This window comes from Tamandua tetradactyla, chromosome 24, assembly GCF_023851605.1.
Source record: "Tamandua tetradactyla isolate mTamTet1 chromosome 24, mTamTet1.pri, whole genome shotgun sequence".
Classification (NCBI taxonomy): domain Eukaryota; kingdom Metazoa; phylum Chordata; class Mammalia; order Pilosa; family Myrmecophagidae; genus Tamandua; species Tamandua tetradactyla.
The window spans coordinates 38,221,938-38,238,722 of NC_135350.1; the positions used below are offsets into that span (position 1 = coordinate 38,221,938).

The 16,785-nt window shown below is 37.9% G+C and overlaps 2 protein-coding genes across 2 annotated transcripts in view; both read right to left on the reverse strand.

The window, feature by feature from the left end:
• The window catches only part of HERC5 (HECT and RLD domain containing E3 ubiquitin protein ligase 5), a 73,847-nt gene extending 66,535 nt beyond the window's left edge, over nucleotides 1-7,312 (reverse strand). Inside the window, exon 1 of the mRNA XM_077142883.1 lies at nucleotides 6,550-7,312. Coding sequence (XP_076998998.1) covers nucleotides 6,550-7,249 — 700 coding nt within the window. The 5' untranslated portion in view covers nucleotides 7,250-7,312. The remainder of the gene's footprint in view (nucleotides 1-6,549) is intronic.
• A 4,502-nt stretch (nucleotides 7,313-11,814) lies between these two features.
• The window catches only part of HERC6 (HECT and RLD domain containing E3 ubiquitin protein ligase family member 6), a 58,897-nt gene continuing 53,926 nt past the window's right edge, over nucleotides 11,815-16,785 (reverse strand). The window contains exons 21-23 of the mRNA XM_077142885.1: nucleotides 15,341-15,524; nucleotides 15,150-15,252; nucleotides 11,815-13,687 (exon numbers count right to left, since the gene is read on the reverse strand). Of these exons, the coding sequence (XP_076999000.1) occupies nucleotides 13,467-13,687; nucleotides 15,150-15,252; nucleotides 15,341-15,524 (508 nt within the window). The 3' untranslated portion in view covers nucleotides 11,815-13,466. The remainder of the gene's footprint in view (nucleotides 13,688-15,149; nucleotides 15,253-15,340; nucleotides 15,525-16,785) is intronic.

Sequence of the window (16,785 nt, forward strand, 5' to 3'; positions counted from 1 at the left end):
GCAAGAATTCTACTACTGAACTACCTTTGTACCCCCTTCTATTTCTTCTTGAGTTAGTGTAGATAGCTTATATGTTTCCAAGAATTTGCCCTTTTCATCAGGCTACCTAATGTGCTGATGTACAATTTTTGTACAATTTTGTTCATAGTACTCTCTTATAATCCTTTTTATTTCAGTGAGGTCCATACTCATGTCCCACTTTCATTTCTGTTTTTCATTACCTATAGTCCCTCTTTTTTCTGTTAGTCTAGCTAAAGGTTTGTCAATTTTATTGATCTCCAAGAAACTTTTCTGGTTTTGTTGATTTGCTCTACTGTTTTGTCATTCTCTATTAAATTTATATCTGCTTTATAGTTGTTATCTCCTTCCTTCTGCTTGCTTTGGGTTTAGTTTGCTCTTCATTTTCTACTTTGAGGTTTTGGGTCTCTCATGTTTTCTTTTATAATGTAAGCATTTGGAGCCATAAATTTCCCTCTCAGCACTGCTTTGCTCATCCCATAAGTTTGGGTATGCTATATCTTCTTCATTAGCCTCAAGATATTTCCTAATTCCCCCTTGAACTCAATGGATGTTTAAAAATAGGTTGCTTAATATCCACATATTTGTCAATTTCCCATCTCTCCCTCTGTTCTCAATTTTAGCTTCTTTCCATATGGTTGGAAAATATACATTGTATGATTTCAATATTTTTTAGTTTATTGAGACGTGTTTTGTGACCTAGGATATGGTCTATCTTGGAGAATGATCCATGTGCACTCAAGAAGAATGTGTATTCTGTTTTTGTTGGGTGAAGTATTCTTTATATGTCTGCTATACCTCGTTGGTGCAGAATATCATTCAAGTCTTCTATTTCCTTTTTGATTCTTCTGACTGATATACTAACCATTATTGGAAAAGGTGTATTAAAGCCACTTCCTATTAACATAGAACCATCAACTTCTCCCTTCAAAACTTCAGTATTTGCTTTATATATTTGGGGCTTGCTGTCAGGTGCATATATATTTAAAATTGTTACATCTTCTTGTTGAGTTGAGTCCTTTATCAGGGGTAACTACTTTTCTAATATTTTCACTGATAAATCTTAAAGTATAAACATTCCACACATGGTTTACAATCAATGGCTCATAACATCACTACACAACCATGCACTCATCACCATAATCATTCTTCAGAACACTTGCATCACTTCAGAAAAAAGAAAAAGAAAAAACTCACACATACCACACCCCCACCCCTCCCTCTCACCAACCACTAGCACCTCCATCTACCCAATCCACTTTAACCCCTGTTCCCCCATTATTGGTTCATTCTCCATCCACACATTTACTCATCTGTCCACATCTTAGACAAAAGGAGCATCAGACACAAGTCCTTCACATCCACACAGTTATACTGGAAAAGCCACATCACTATAAAATTGTCACCATGAATCAAGGCCACCGAACACAGCTCAATAGCTTCAGGTACTTCCCTCCAGCCACTCCAAAATACCACAGTCCAAAAAGGGATATCTATACAATGCATAAGAAAAACCTCCAGGACAACCTCTTGACTCTGTGTGAAATTTCTTAGCCACTGAAACTCTATTTTACCTCATTTCTCTCCTGCCCCCTTTTGGTCAAGAAGGTTCTCTCAATCCCCTGATGCTGGGTCCTGGCTCATCCCAGGATTTCTGTCCCATGTTGCCAGGGAGATTTACACCCCTAGGAGTCATGTCCCATGTAGTGGGGGGAGGGCAGTGAGCCCACTCACTGTGTCAGCCCAGATAGAGAGTCTACATCTGAGCAACAAAAGAGGTTCTCTGGGGGTGACTCCCAGGCCTAATTCTAAGTAGGCCTAGTCTATCCTCTGCAGGGAACAAGTCCCACAGGGTTAACCCCAAGATCAAGGGCCCAGTCTATTGACTTGGTGGTCTCTGCTGCTGCCTGTGAGAATATCAGAAATTCTTCAAATGGGGAAGTTGAACACTTCCTCCTTTCTCAACGGTGAGGGGTAACTATTTTTGACTTGAAGCCTATTTTATATGATATTAGTATAACTACTGTTCTAGTTTGCTAGCTGCTGGAAAGTGATATACCTGAAACAGAACAGCTTTTAAAAAGGGGAATTTAATAAGTTGCAAATTTATAGTACTAAGGCTGTGAAAAATGTCCCAATTAAAGCAAGGCTATAGAATGTCTGATCTAAGCCATCCAGGGAAAGACACCTTAGTTCAAGAAGGCCAACTGATGTTCAGAATTTCTCTCTCAACTGGAAAGGCATATGGTGAACATGGCAACATCTGTTAGCTTTCTCTCTGGGCTTCTTGTTTCATAAAGCTTCTCTAGAGGTGAGTTCCTTCTTCATCTCCAAAGGTCTCCAGCTATGTGGACTCTTGTGGTTCTTGTGGATCTGTATTTCTCTCCAAAATGTTTCTTCTTTTAAATAATTCCAGTAAAGTAATGAAGACCTACCTGGAATGGGTGGAGTCACATCTCCCTCTAATCAAAAGTTAATACCCACAATAGAGTGTGTCACGTCTCTGTGGAGATAATCTAATCAAGCTTCTAACCTATAGTGCTGAATAGGGATTAAAAGAAATGCCTGCCTCCACAGGATGGATCAGGATTAAAACATTGCTTTTCTAGGGTATATAATCCTTTTAAACCAGCACAGTTACTCCAACTTTCTTTAGGTTACCACTTACATTGTACATTGTTTTCCATCCTTTCACTTTCAACCTACTTGTATCTTTGAATTTAAGGTAGGTCTTTTGCAGATAGCATTTAGCTGGGCCCTACTTTTTTATCCATTCTGACCATCTTTTCCCTTTGACGGGAGAGATTAAGCCATTAACATTTAAAGTCACTATTGATCATGCGGGATTTTCCTCTGCCATTTTGCTATTTTGTCTTTGTCTTATACCTTTTCATCCCTCAATTCTTTCGATAATGTCTACTATTATATTTATTTCATTGTTTTGCATGTGTTGTACCATATTAAGTGTCTCTCTTTTCTATCTGGATCTATTTTCATATATTTTCTTTGCATTTATTATGAGTTTAAAATTTAATATCTGTAATATTAAATAACAATCATATTTGGTTTAATACCAACTTGACTTCAATAGCATATACATAGCTTTTTCCTGTACTCCCCCATCCCACCATTTACCACTTAAATCTTTGTACACTGTATGTCTAAAACCATAGATTTATCATTGCTTTTTATGCGTTGGCATTTTAATACCTGTAGGAAGTAAGAAGTGGAGCTACAAACCAAACAATACAGTAGTTCTAGAATTTATAATTACCCAAATGTTTACCTTGACTGGAGGCCTTTATTTCTTTACACCACTTTCAAAAACCATCTAGTGCCCTCTCTTCTCAGACTGAAGAACCCCTGATAGCATTACTTGTAGGGTAGATCTAGTGGTGATGAACTTCCTCAACTTGTGTTTATCTGGGAAAATTTTAATCTCTCCCTCAGTTTTGAAATGAAGTTTCACAGATACAAAATTCTTTGTTGACGGTTTTCTTTCAGCACTTTAGGCATTTCAACCCACCACTGCCTTCTTGCCTCCATTTTCTGATGAGAAATCAGCCCTCAATCTAGACTTGCAGATAACAAATTACTTTTCTCTTGCAGCTTTCAGAACTCACTCCTCGTCCTTTGCATTCCATAGTGTGATCAATATATTACAGCATATTTTCTTCACCTTTATATGGTTCTCTGGGCTTCTCATGTGTGCAAATTCACATATTTTGCTAAGTTTGGGTAATTTTCTATTATTCTTTCTTGGCATTAGTGCACCTTTAGTCCCATATAAAAATTAATAGATTTAATTTTTTTTCACTACTTACAATTCACTTTTTTCATTTAATTTGTTCACAAAAGTGAAACTAGGGTAATTTCATTTTTCAGTTCTAATGAAATAGAATCTATTTATGTAAAAATCTCAAAGTACAAGCCACTTCATATGACAAATGCTAAGAGAATCAAAACAGTATGGTAATGAAGAAGAAATGACCCAATAGACTAACGAGTTTTAGACACTTAGCATCTCAAATCAGTTCAAAAAAGAAGAATTATTCAAGAAATGTATTGGGATATCCAGTTAGCCATTTGGAAAAACAACTAAATAAATCTAGATCCTTGCCTCATTTCTTAAATCAAAATAAATTCCAAATATATCAAAAAGTTTCTTTAAAAGATTAGATTTCTATAAGAAATGGGTACATTAAAAAAACTGGAGTATGGTCAGCTTTCTAATTTAACATAAAAATCCACAAACTTTAAAGGAAAAGATTGATGAAGCAGACTACATAAAAAATGGTTAATTGTGCATAGCAAAAAATAACATCAACAAAAGGCAAACTAAGAAAATTATTCCAATATAGACAGTACATGATGGACAAAGCTATTTATACTCAATATTCAAATAACTATTTCAATAACAACTCAAATTTTAAAAAGCCAGGCAGATATGACAAGGCAGTTTACCAAAAAAGGAATGCAAGCAACCAATGGAGAAGTGAAAAGAGATGCTGAATTTCACTCAAGTTACATGAGACGCAAACAACAGCAAGATAACATTTTTCCACTTGTTGGATGGGTCAAATTTTAAAGACTAAGAGTGTGGGCATTCAATTACTTAATCTTTCTCTGCCTCAACTATAGCAGTTTATGTAGCAGGATTACATAATTGATGAAAAGGACATTGGACACACTCCATCAATGTGCTCTTCCTCTCTTTCTCAACACATACCCCCCCACATACCCCCACACACATTCAACATTGAAGAGCCTTTGATCCCAAGGCCCTTTTAGGGACTAAGAATAAAGTGAAGATCCCATTCTTGAGAAGGGAATAGGAGGACATGCTTTGGGAAAAATAGAATTATTTTAAGCAGTGATTATGACAATTAAAAGAAGACATTTATGAGTTTTTAAATACCGATTTTTAAATATTTTCTTATTCTTTAAGTTGTGAAATAAAGTCATATTTCCTGTTTAGCATACAATTTAGGTTATTATAAGGCATGGCTGTTTTATGTAAAAAGTTCAAGCAGGTTGCTCTTCCTGTTATATATTCCTATTCCTCTCCATTATTCACACAGAAGAATGACCTGATCTTGGACATATGTTTCATTAAAAGACACCAACACTCACTTCACTGCAGTTGTCGTAATACATGCAATGCCTAAAAAGAAATCCATACCACGTATAGGTTGTGAATTCCCAAATTTTGCATTTTCAAACCTATGAAAAAGTGGCAAATATCACACGAAAGCAATAAGATTATTTTTATGTTTCTGTAATGATTTCACCTGGATAATGTTAATCCACCTACACTAACCCAACTACATTGGATTTAGTAATATTGCTTTCATGTGGGCATAACACTACGTTTTTCCCTCTCCAAATCTCCTCTTTGCACAACAACCTTAGTGACTAATATCTTGCTATTAAACTCTTTTTCAGGTACTATATTCTTACCAAAGTAAAAGAATTATGCCTCTCTGGAATATTTTCACTGTATATAAATTAAATCTCTGCTATTTTGCATAAAGTTGGGGCATGGAATTTTAGCATTCAACAGATAAACTGCTCCCTGACCCCTCTAGGCATTTTTGGGACTCCAGAAGCAATCTTACCTTGTTTATCAGTGTGAATTTATCACTATAAAATAGTAATTTAAATGATGGGAAATGGAATCCAATTTCCATAATGTCTCCCCCACGCTCCATGGATTTAGGTGACACTGGGCAAATTACTTAATAGCTTTGTGTCTTCAGCTGAATATGAATAATAGCTTTCCTCTGAAAACAGCACTTATATCATAAGATTATTGTGATTTATATAATTAAGGTAATTTATATAAAGTGGCTGGAACAACACTTTACATACATTAAATATTGAAAAAATATATATATATTTAAAAGTGTGGGCATTTACTTTCCGCAGCCTGTAAAATCGGAATCACAATACCTGACCAAATCTCTACAGAAATAAGGATGTCAGAGAAGCTCAACTCAAAGCATTCTTTAAATTGCTCATAAATATAAAATACTATGATTGAGAATAAGATAACGACGTTCTCCAAAGGCTCACATCTTCAGAGTGGACATGTCCTGAAAAGGAGTGAAAAAAATTTTTTTTTGAAAAGGAACCAATTATTATGGCACACTTGACTAAGAAAGATGAAGATTCTGTCTATATTCCTTTTCTCCCTCGATGCCCTGTCGATGTGGAAAGGACGATTCCACTATTTCTCATCAACATTCTGCAAACTGCGCAAACTAGAGCCAGGGATAAAGGGGACCACAGGAGCCAAAGGGACAAGCGACCCAAACCCGGAGAGTTTGCGTAACAATCGGATACCAGTTGCAGGGCCTGGTCCCCTTCTGAACTTTTACTCCCTCTTAGAAAAGGCCCCACACTCCAACTCGGATCCTTTAAAAAGTGTCCGTGCTGGGCCCTGCCCAGGCAAGGTTGTCCACCGCGCGCCCTCACCAGAAACCCCCACCCTAGGCGGGTAGGCCAAGAGACGATGCCGGTGCCGCTCACCCGATTTACTGGCGCCACCGCATCCCGGTGGCAGCTGGTGAACCTCGACGCCGGCCCCGCCACGCTCCAGCACCGCCAGGCGCCCGCGCGCGCAGCAGATCTGGCGCGTTGCCTCCAGCCTCCGGGGCAAAGCGCTGCGGAGGCCCGCGGGACTGGGGAAAAGCCAGAGCTCCGCGCTGGGGCGCGCCATCGAGGTCCCGGGGTCCGGCTTGGGCGCCCCGTGAGCGCGGTCCCGCGACCTTCTCCGCAGCTTCGGTCCCATCGCGCTCACCGACTCGCCTCCGGTCCCTGGTCCTTCGGGGGAAACTGAGCTACAGCTGGCCACAAAGAAAATGGAACAGGGGGCTATGAGCAACACCTGAGCGCGTCCAGTGCCCCCGGGGCGTCGCGGTGAGCACTGACTGGCGGCGCTGGTCGCTGCTGCTGCCTCGCGATCTGCGCCTCTTCCCAGAAGCGAGGCTCCTAACGCACTGTTTGCGGACGGAGCTGACAGTTCAGTTAGGAAACGAAAGTGATTTTTTTTCGTGAGAAAGCGGAATCGAAATAGAAAAGAAAAAAAGTAAACCGAAAGAGAAACTGGCTTGAGAGGCCACGAAAATAAACAGGTCGCTGGCAGGCTTTGGCAGGACGGAGAAGGTGTCTCCGGGGGCACAATGGGCACTAGAAAGAACTCCCAGACTGAATGACCTTCGAACAACATGGCAATTCCACTAGCAGGCGCCGTGATACATGCGGGTTTACGGAATTCTAGAAAATATTGTGATAAATGGACGCTAAAGTTTGCTCAGCTTTCTGTTCCAGGCTCGTCCACAGGATGGCGGCTTAACTGCATCAGGGAGCTGTATGGTCAGCCCTCCCCGCCGCCCCCTGCCTCCCCACCCTACCTTGGCAGCTAGTGATTTGTTTCTGTCAATGTAGTTTTGCCTTTTCTAGAACTTGATTCAAATGGAATCATGCAGTATGTGGTCTTTTATATTTGACTTTTTTTTTTTACTTACCACAATGCCTTTGAGATTCATCCTGTCGGTTTTAAAATCTGTACTTCTTTCTTGTTATTGCTGAGTGACATTTCATTATAGGGATATACTACAGTGTTTATATCCATTTACCAGTTGATGGACATTTCAGTTCTTTCCAGTTTTTGGCTACAATGAATAGCGATGTCTTTGGACAAATATTTTCATTTCTATTGGGTTATACCTAGAAGTGAAATTGCTAAGACATATAGTAGGTGTATTCATATTCTTATAAGAAAGACCAAACTGTTTTCCAAAGTGGCTGTATCATTTAGCATTCCCTCCAGCAATGTGTGGGAGTTCCTGTTGTTTCATATCCTCAAACCTGTACTTGGTATTGTCAGTCTTTTTAATTTTAGGAATTGTGGTCTGTAGTGACATCTCATTGTGGTTTATATTTGCATTTTTCTAATAACTAACGATGGTCTATGAGTGCCTATTTTCTACCTCTATCTCTTCTTTGATGAAATGTATATTCAAATTTTTTTGCCCATTTTTAAATTTGATTATCTTATCAAAGAATTCTTTATATCATACATTAGAGTTATTTGTATGTTATATACCACACCCTTTTCTTAAATAAATGTTTTGAACTGTGTTCTGCTTGTCTGTGATTTGTCTTTTAGTTTTATTATGTGTCTTGAAGAACTAAAGTTTTAAATTTTTATCAAGTTCAATTGGTCATTTTTTTTCTTTTACATATTTGTATTAGTCTCCTAGGGCTGCCACTTGGTGGCTTAAAACAACAGAAGTTTATTGGTTCCCAATTCTGGAGGCCAAAAGTCCAAAATCAAGGGTTTGGTAGGGCCCCTCCCTCCAAAGCTCTAGGAAAGAGAGCTTCCCTACCTCTAACAGCTTCTGGTGGCTGCTAGCATTCCTTGGCTTGTGGTGATATAACTGCAACTTCTCCTTCTGTTTTCATATCACCTTCCCTGTGCCTCTGTGTCTCAAATATTACTTTCTTTTCTCTTTTAAGGACACCAGTCGTTCTAGTTTGAATCTGTTATGTGCCCCCAGAAAAGGCTATGTTCTTTTAATCCATTCTTGTGGCGATTGTGTAGTGAAACATTTTGCTTAGGTTGTTTTCATGGAGATGTGACCCATCCAATTCAAGGTGGGCTTTTATCCTTTTATTGGAGTTCTCTAAGAAAAGAATAAAGGCAGAAAACACAGGAAGACAGATACAGAGAGCAAAGAAATGAAACCAAGGGAAGGATGTAGAGAGAGAGAAATGCTAAGATCTGCAGGACACAGAGCTCAGAGAGGTGTCCCTGGGGAAGCAAGCAAGGACACAAAACCTAAGAGCAATGGAATCCAGGAGCAAAGGACCAGCAGACACCTTCCCATGGGACAGAGGAAACCCACATGCCATTGGTCTTTCTTCGGCGAAGGTATCCTCTTATTGATACCTTAATTTGAACATATCCAAGGCCTTAAGAATTGTTAACTTGTAGTTTTAAAAATCCCCGTTGTTAAGAGCTAGCCCATTTCTGGTATATTGCATTTTGGCAATGTTAGCCAACTGAAACGCCAGTCATTGGATCAAAGGCCCCCCCTAAATCCAGGACAATCTCATTTCGATATCCTTAACTTAATTACACCTGCAAAGGCCCTGTTTCCAGATAAGGTCACATTCACAGGTACCAGGCTTAGGAGTTGGACATGCTATCTGGGCGACACAATTCAACCAATACAATAATTCAGGCCCATTTTAGGTCCTATTTAAGAAATTTTTATTTAACCCAAGTTTACAAAGATGTTATCATCTAGAAGTTTTGTAGTGTTAGGTGTTGGCTCCATTTCAAATTTATTATTATTTATAATGTAAGGTAATGGTAGAGGTTCGTTTTCTTTCCTTATGTATTTCCAGTGTTCTAGCTTGCCTTTACCCTATCAAATCGCCTTGCCGCCTTTGTCAAAAGAATCATTTGGCCCAGGTGTATGGGTGGTTCAGTGGGAGAAGAATGCTCACCTTCCATGTGGAAGACCTGGGTGTGATTCCTGGACCATGTAAAAGAAAAGAAAAAAAATCATCTGGCCACATATGATTGGATTTATTTCTGGACTTTATTCTGTTCTATTGATCTATATCTATATTTACTTTAGGTACACACTGTATTGATTACTGTAGCTTCAAAGTCTCAATCAGTTCATACAAGAAATCCAACATTGTCCTTTTTCAATGTTGGGTTTTAGCTATTCCAGGTGTTTTTATTTCCATATATATTTTAGGGTCAGGTTATCAATTTCTACAATTGCTAAAATTTTCATTGGGATTGCATTAGAGCTAATGAAAAAGTAGAGAAGAACTGGCATGCTAACAATGCTGAGTCTTCTGATCCATAAACATAATATACCTCCATTATTTAAAGCTTCTTATTTCAGAAAGATTTTAGAGTTTTTAGGGTACAAACATCTTTTGTTAAATTTATCCTTAAGTATTTCTTAATTTTTTTTTGATGATATTCAAAATGGTACTTTTAAAATTTCATTTTATGGTTATTGTTAAGGAATAGAATACAACTGATTTTTATATATTGACCTTATATCCTTTATATTTCTACATTAATTTATTATTTCTAGTTTTTTTTTTGTAGATCTCTTATAATTTTCTGTATAGATAATTGTATTAGTTTGCTAAAGCTGCTGGAATGCAATATACCAGCAATGGAACAACTTTTAAAAGGGGGCTTTATTAAGTTGCAAGTTCACAGTTCTAAGGCCGAAAAAATGTCCAAATTAAGGCACCAACAAGAGGTTACCTTTGCCCAAGAAAAGCTGATGCCACCCAGAACACCTCTGTCAGCTGGGTAGTCGTGTGGCTGGCTTTTGTGGGTCCGCTGCCCCTGGGCTCCATTGCTTTCAGCCTCTGTTCCTGTGGGGGTTCCTCTTTTGGCTTTTCCAGGGCTAGGTTTCATCTCTTGGCTTTTCTTGGCTTTTAAGATTCTGGCTTGCTTAGCATCTCATGGGAAGGCACATGCGGGGCTCTGCTTGTGTCTAGGCATCTGCTCTCTATGTTGAAACTCCAAGCATTGCCAAACATCCATGTCTGTCAGCTCTGGGGCAACTGTTCTCCAAGCATCTGCATCTGCATCTGAGGTTTCTTCAAAATGTCGCCCCTTTTAAAGGACTCTAGCAAACTAAACAGGACCCACCTTGAATGGGTGGAGTCACATCAAAAGGCCATACTCACAATTGGGTGTGTCACATCTCCATGGAAACAATTCAATCAGTTTCCCACCCCAAACAATAGGTCTGACCCTACGAGATTGGATCAGGATTAAAACATTGCCCTTTGGGGTACATAAGAGTTTCAAACTGGCACAATGATAATGCCACATACAAATAAGGTACTTTTTTATATGAATTACGATTTTGTATTGATATATATTCATACACCACGTAATCATCCAAAGTGTATAATCAATGGTTTAGAATATCATCATATAGTTGTGCATTGGTCATCACAAATTGACTTTTTCTGTTTTGTGAAAAATAACATTTATACAAAAAAGCAATAAATTTCAAAGCACAGCACAACAATTAGTTGTAGAACAGATTTCGGAGTTCGGTATGGGTTGTAAATCCACAACTTTAGGTTTTTACTTTGAGCTGCTCTATGATACTGGAAACTAAAAGAAATGTCAGTATAATGATTCAGCAATCACACTCGTGTTAAACCCTACCTTCTCTCTGTAACTCCACCATCTCCTTTGATCTTTCTCCCACTCTTTACAAATAAGGCACTTTTAATCCTTTCTTTCCTAGCTAGTATGCCTTTTCTTTCTTTTCCTTGCTTTATTATGTGGACTAGTACATCTAGTACAATGTAGAAGCCCTGAGAGTGAACATCCTTGTCTTGTGTCCAGTCATAGTGGGAACAAGACTCACTCTTTCACCATTAACTATGAGGTCAGCGCTAGGCTTTCCATGGGGGCTCTTATTCAGGTTGAGGAAGTTCTTTTCTGCTCCTAGTTTACTACGAACACTTTTCATGAATGGGTGTTGAATTTTATCCAATGTTTTGTTCTGCAACTATTGAGGAAATAATACAATTTTTCTTTTTGCCCTCTCTCTTTTTTTATTGTCCACGGTAAAATAGAAGTGGTTGATTTTTTTTTCTTTCTATTAATGTTTTAATTCTTATTCTGTTGTCTTTTTATTTCTTTTTCTAAATCGATGCAAATGTACTAAGAAATGATGAATATGCAACTATGTGATTTTATTAAGAATTACTGATTGTACATGTAGAATGGAATGATTTCTAATTGTTTTGTTAATTCTTTTTTTAATTAATAAAAAAAAATAGAAGTGGTTGATTTTTAAGTACATTTCTGGGCTATACACCACTTGGCCATGGGGTGTTATCCTTCCTCCTCTTCTGTTTTCTGGAAGGAGTTTGCATAGGATTGGTGCTACTGCTTTTTTAAATGTTTGGTAGAACTCACCTATTTGTTTTAGATATAGTCCTTGTGGAGGTGAACGGCCTAAAGAGCACAACCCAAAGTCTGGTGCCTGGGGATTCCTAAGATTTGGGGGATCACCCTTTCCTTTAAAATTCAAATAGAATAAACCTGGTCCTGCATTCCATTTCTTGTGGAAAACAGGCATGTCCAAGATAACTCGGAGGATTTGCTGAGGGTTAATGTTTCTATTAGCCACCTCATATTCTAGTGCCTTTATTCTCATAAACTCAGTGTCTCTGCTGTATGTCTGTGCTTGGGTGATTCCTGCTGACCTTCCACATCCGACTTCGAGGTATACCTGCCCCAAAGTAGTCTTTCATTTCCCAAAGTAAGGTCCCACGTATGGTGTGGAGTAACAGTAGGCATTTATAGCACAGCTCACAATTAAAATTATCAGATACAACTGCTCCACAAAATTCACTGGCTATTTTCCACCAAGGTCACATCTCTCCATAAATTCAGCAGATAGCCATCATGTTGAGACTTATTTCATCCTCTTCATATTGCCCTTATTACAATTACACAGAAGTTCCTGGTTGCGCTCGGTGTTTAACCAAAAGATGATGGCATTTGTGGGACACAGAAGTGCATACACATAATTATTCAATAAATTAGTGAATCCCTTCACATTTGGATTTGTCAAATAACTTAAAAAATTTTTTTTATTAATTTTTAAATTAAAAAAATTATAAGAAAGAAACACAAACATTCTTAAAATGTGATCATACTGTTCTACATATATAATCAGTAATTCACAATATTATCACATAGTTGCATATTCATTGTCATGGTCATTTCTTAGAACATCAAATAACTTACAGAGCAGTTTGCTTAAACCAAAGCTGTAGACATTCCTGAAGATAAAATAAACTATACATCTATATGCCATAAAAACTTAATGTTAAGGTGTTAAATTTGTTTATATTTTTGTTTATTCTATTCAAACTTTAACCTGTATTTTATACTTTCAGACAATGTTTATTAGATGTACAATAATATTTTTTAAAAGCTATCAGCTTTTAATGTTTACAACTTATTTATTTTTTTATTTTTTATTTTTTATTTTTACATGGGCAGGCACCGGGAATCGAACTCGGGTCCTTGGGCATGGCAGGCAAGCACTCTTACCTGCTGAGCCACCGTGGCCTGCCACAACTTATTTTTAAATCATAATTATTGCTTAGGAAACAAGTCAACAAAAGGCAAATACCTTAAATAGCAAGTTTAGGAAAATAGGAATTGTTTCACATAATTTTGTTTGATCAAAAATTATTATCCTTCATTCATCGTTTTATTGTTTATCCCAACATTTGTCAACTAATTTTAACAAAAATCAATTAACCTCTTGTACTAATTAGATATAAGGAAGAACAAAAAATATCCAAGGATGAGGGGGCCTAAGACTCTGAGGTCTCACTGAACCTCTCAGAGATAATCATTCTGGTATATTCGGTGAGACAAATCCTCTGTAGCTATTGATGGCTACTTGAAGTGCTTCCTCTACTTTTTCCATTGTAGAATATTTGGGGAGGTCCAGGATGTTATGACATGTCACTGATCTTGGGTAATCGTTTTCACTGGATGTTTCAGGACAGCGAAAATATATTCCCATTTTCTGTGTACGGTTATACACCCTATCACTCCCTGTAAGAAAAACTGGAGAGAGAAAAAAAATTAGTTAAGATATTTCAATAGAATGGGTAGACCTTAAAATTAAAAGGAGGAAATTAATCATTTTATTCAATAAAAATGTATTGAGTGCAGAGAGAACTACACGGGACCATGTTATCGTATAGGAAAATCAAGACGTTCGGTCACTATCCTCAATGAGTTCACGATTTTGTTGGACTACAAATATATACATGAGGGTGGGCTATGGTGGCTTAGCAGGCAGAGTTCTTGCCTGCCATGCTGGAGACCTGGGTTTGGTTCCCGGTGCCTCCCCATGCAAAATAAATAAATAAATAAATAAAAACTAATAAAAAAAAAACGTATATACCTGAAAAAATAATAAGTTATAAGGAAGTCTAACTTAGCTCAAGTAGGAAGAATGAAACTAATTACCTTAAGGAATGGGCTGAGACTCAGGGCAAGGAGAGAGAAGTAGCCAGGCAGATTTCATGGAGGTCATACCTGGCTAGTGTCTCAAAAAGAGGATATGGAAAGGCAGAGAGGAGTTGAGTGAGTTTTCAAGGCAGGGAAAAAGCGAGAAATGAGAAGGTATTACAGTGAACTCAGGGAATGTACAAAGACTAGAACCACTGGGCTGTAGCAAGGGTCTGTGGTAAGAGAGAACATTCGACAGGTAGGGGTTGGGTTTATGAAAAAGTCGGTTGGGCTTGTAGAGTAACTGGAGTGTCCTAGACATCCTCAGTAGAAACAAAAATAGCAAGAAGAAAGACAGGTATCTCAGAAGAGGTGATAAAATTTGATAAGGTGAAAAAATAAGTCATTAAGTCTATCCTAGGGAAGCCTTAGTTTTCCCACCAAGAGAGGTTCTTATAACAGGAGGCCATATATCGTTAGTGGCCAAGAGCCTGTCATTTTTGAATTCCGAGTCTGACACTAACCAGACTACTAAATGTTTCAGGTCTCTTTTTCCTCATTATGAAATGAGAAAAATTAATAATGCCTACCTCACCAGGCGGATAGGGAGAAAATAGAGGTAACAGATATACACTGAGCAGTACTATGCCTGCTACAGAGTAAGCACACAATAAACGCTGTTATTATCATCAGTTGTCATTGCTATTATTATATCTAAGATCCTAATATCATAGGATTTAGAAGATTAAATTAAGATGGAGATGAAAGATAAGCTTGATTAAGAGACAACTGGAGTGAGGAAAGATGATGTGATTTAAAAACTGAAGTGGGATTAAAATCAGGGACAAAAAAGGGGTAAATAGCAGTATCTTTTTTAATTATTATTTTATTGGGACACAGTCTTGTGCAAAAGAAAAAGACACTGGTCTAGAAGGCAGGGGACCTGGGTTCTAACCCTTGTTCTGTCGTTAACATGTATGACCCACCATTAATAATGGCTTCATCACAAATAAAATATTTATTTTTTTAAAAGATGAATGAGTATAGACCCATCTGTTAACGTAATACTTACGAAGAAATTTTTTCTTTTCATCCAAAGTTAATTTGTGGAAAGCTTTCCAAAACATCAGTATAGTAGGATGTGATTTGTGGTATTCTTGGCTGTATTTTGATTCCTTGGGAAGAAGGGGGAGAAAAATGTTTTTTGACGGGAATACGTAGACATTGTTTAGAAAAATATGGGGCATTTTAAGTATTATCTACCTTTTCAAATTGTTTCCAGTCATAATCAGTATTTCCAACTACTGCTTCCCTAAGTTCTTCAGGCTGGAAGTATTCAAGTATCTCCTTGTTACAAACCCTATAAAATCCTTCCTGAAATTCCTCATATGGTTCCTTCACAGAGGTGTTGAAGATGTAATCGACACATTTAGAAATATAGTCTTTCCTTGAGGCAAGGAAAAAATAGTCAATGACATACTTTATCACCGACTAAAATATTTTCTACTTTGTCCTTTTACCATTTCTATTGAGAAAGAATAATAAATTATTTCTGCATAGGATACAATTCCGTACAATACAGGGATATAAAAACATCTGGCCAGCCAGAAGGTACTTAAGAGAATAAAGCTGAAAGATTAAAACTTTGCTTTGCTCTCATTTTCATCAGTGCACTTGAGTGATTTTTAAAAACACTAATCTGAATATATCACTCTCCTGTTAAAACCTTTCAAAGTCTCCCCATTGCCTACAGGGTAAATTCCAAATTTTCTTAACAGAGATCAAGAACCCATCCTCCATCTGAGCCTTTCCAGACTGGGCAGCCTCTTCTCACTTCATCTCTGTCCATTTTACCTTACCATCTCTTGCAGCTCGGCCGCAGCATTCAATGTTTCCTCTATACCTGAAAACTTCTATCATCCATCAACTCTCAATATGGACTTGATTTTCAGAATGTTGGTCTTTCTGCTCCTCCCCCCTCCCCTCTTGCAACACATGTCACTTTATGGAAATTATTTCCTTACTACCTGATGAATTTCCCGATGGCAGGGACCGAGTCTTCTTATCCTACATTGTATTTAACATATCACATGACCTAAAATATATGTGCAATGAACACCTTCAAGAACATGTGTTCATTTGTGAACGCCCCGGATAGAACCAGCAATCGCTGTCCCTGGGGGACCCCGATTCAGAAGGACTATCTGCTGCACCAGCCCAGTCAACGCATTAAATTTTCCTTCATCCCACAATCTATCACAACAGTGTAGCAAGAAGAAAATGTAAGTGAAGGCTTATATCGTTAGGCAGCCAGAACATCACCATTATCTCACTGCTGCAGCTCCACATGCCTTGACAAGCAGAAAGAGCCAGAATGGCCTCATTTACATGGCTGCCCTAACAACACTGTGCAAAAAAGACAGCTTCACCCAGGTTTGTTCCTTTCCAAAAGACAAAAGCTCTTCTTGCACATTAGGTAACCTGCCTAAGACTTTACTTGTTCAATATTTGCCCTTTGACTACTTCATCTCATGATCCCCCCCATATGTTCAGTTAACATAAATTCATGCATGTAAGCAAACATTGAGTATGGGCAATCACAGCAAAGAAACAAAAATAAAACCAACATAAGAGAACATATTGTACTTTATTTCAATTTATCACATTTAATCTGGAACCACTTAGAGTAGAAAACAACCACATCTCAA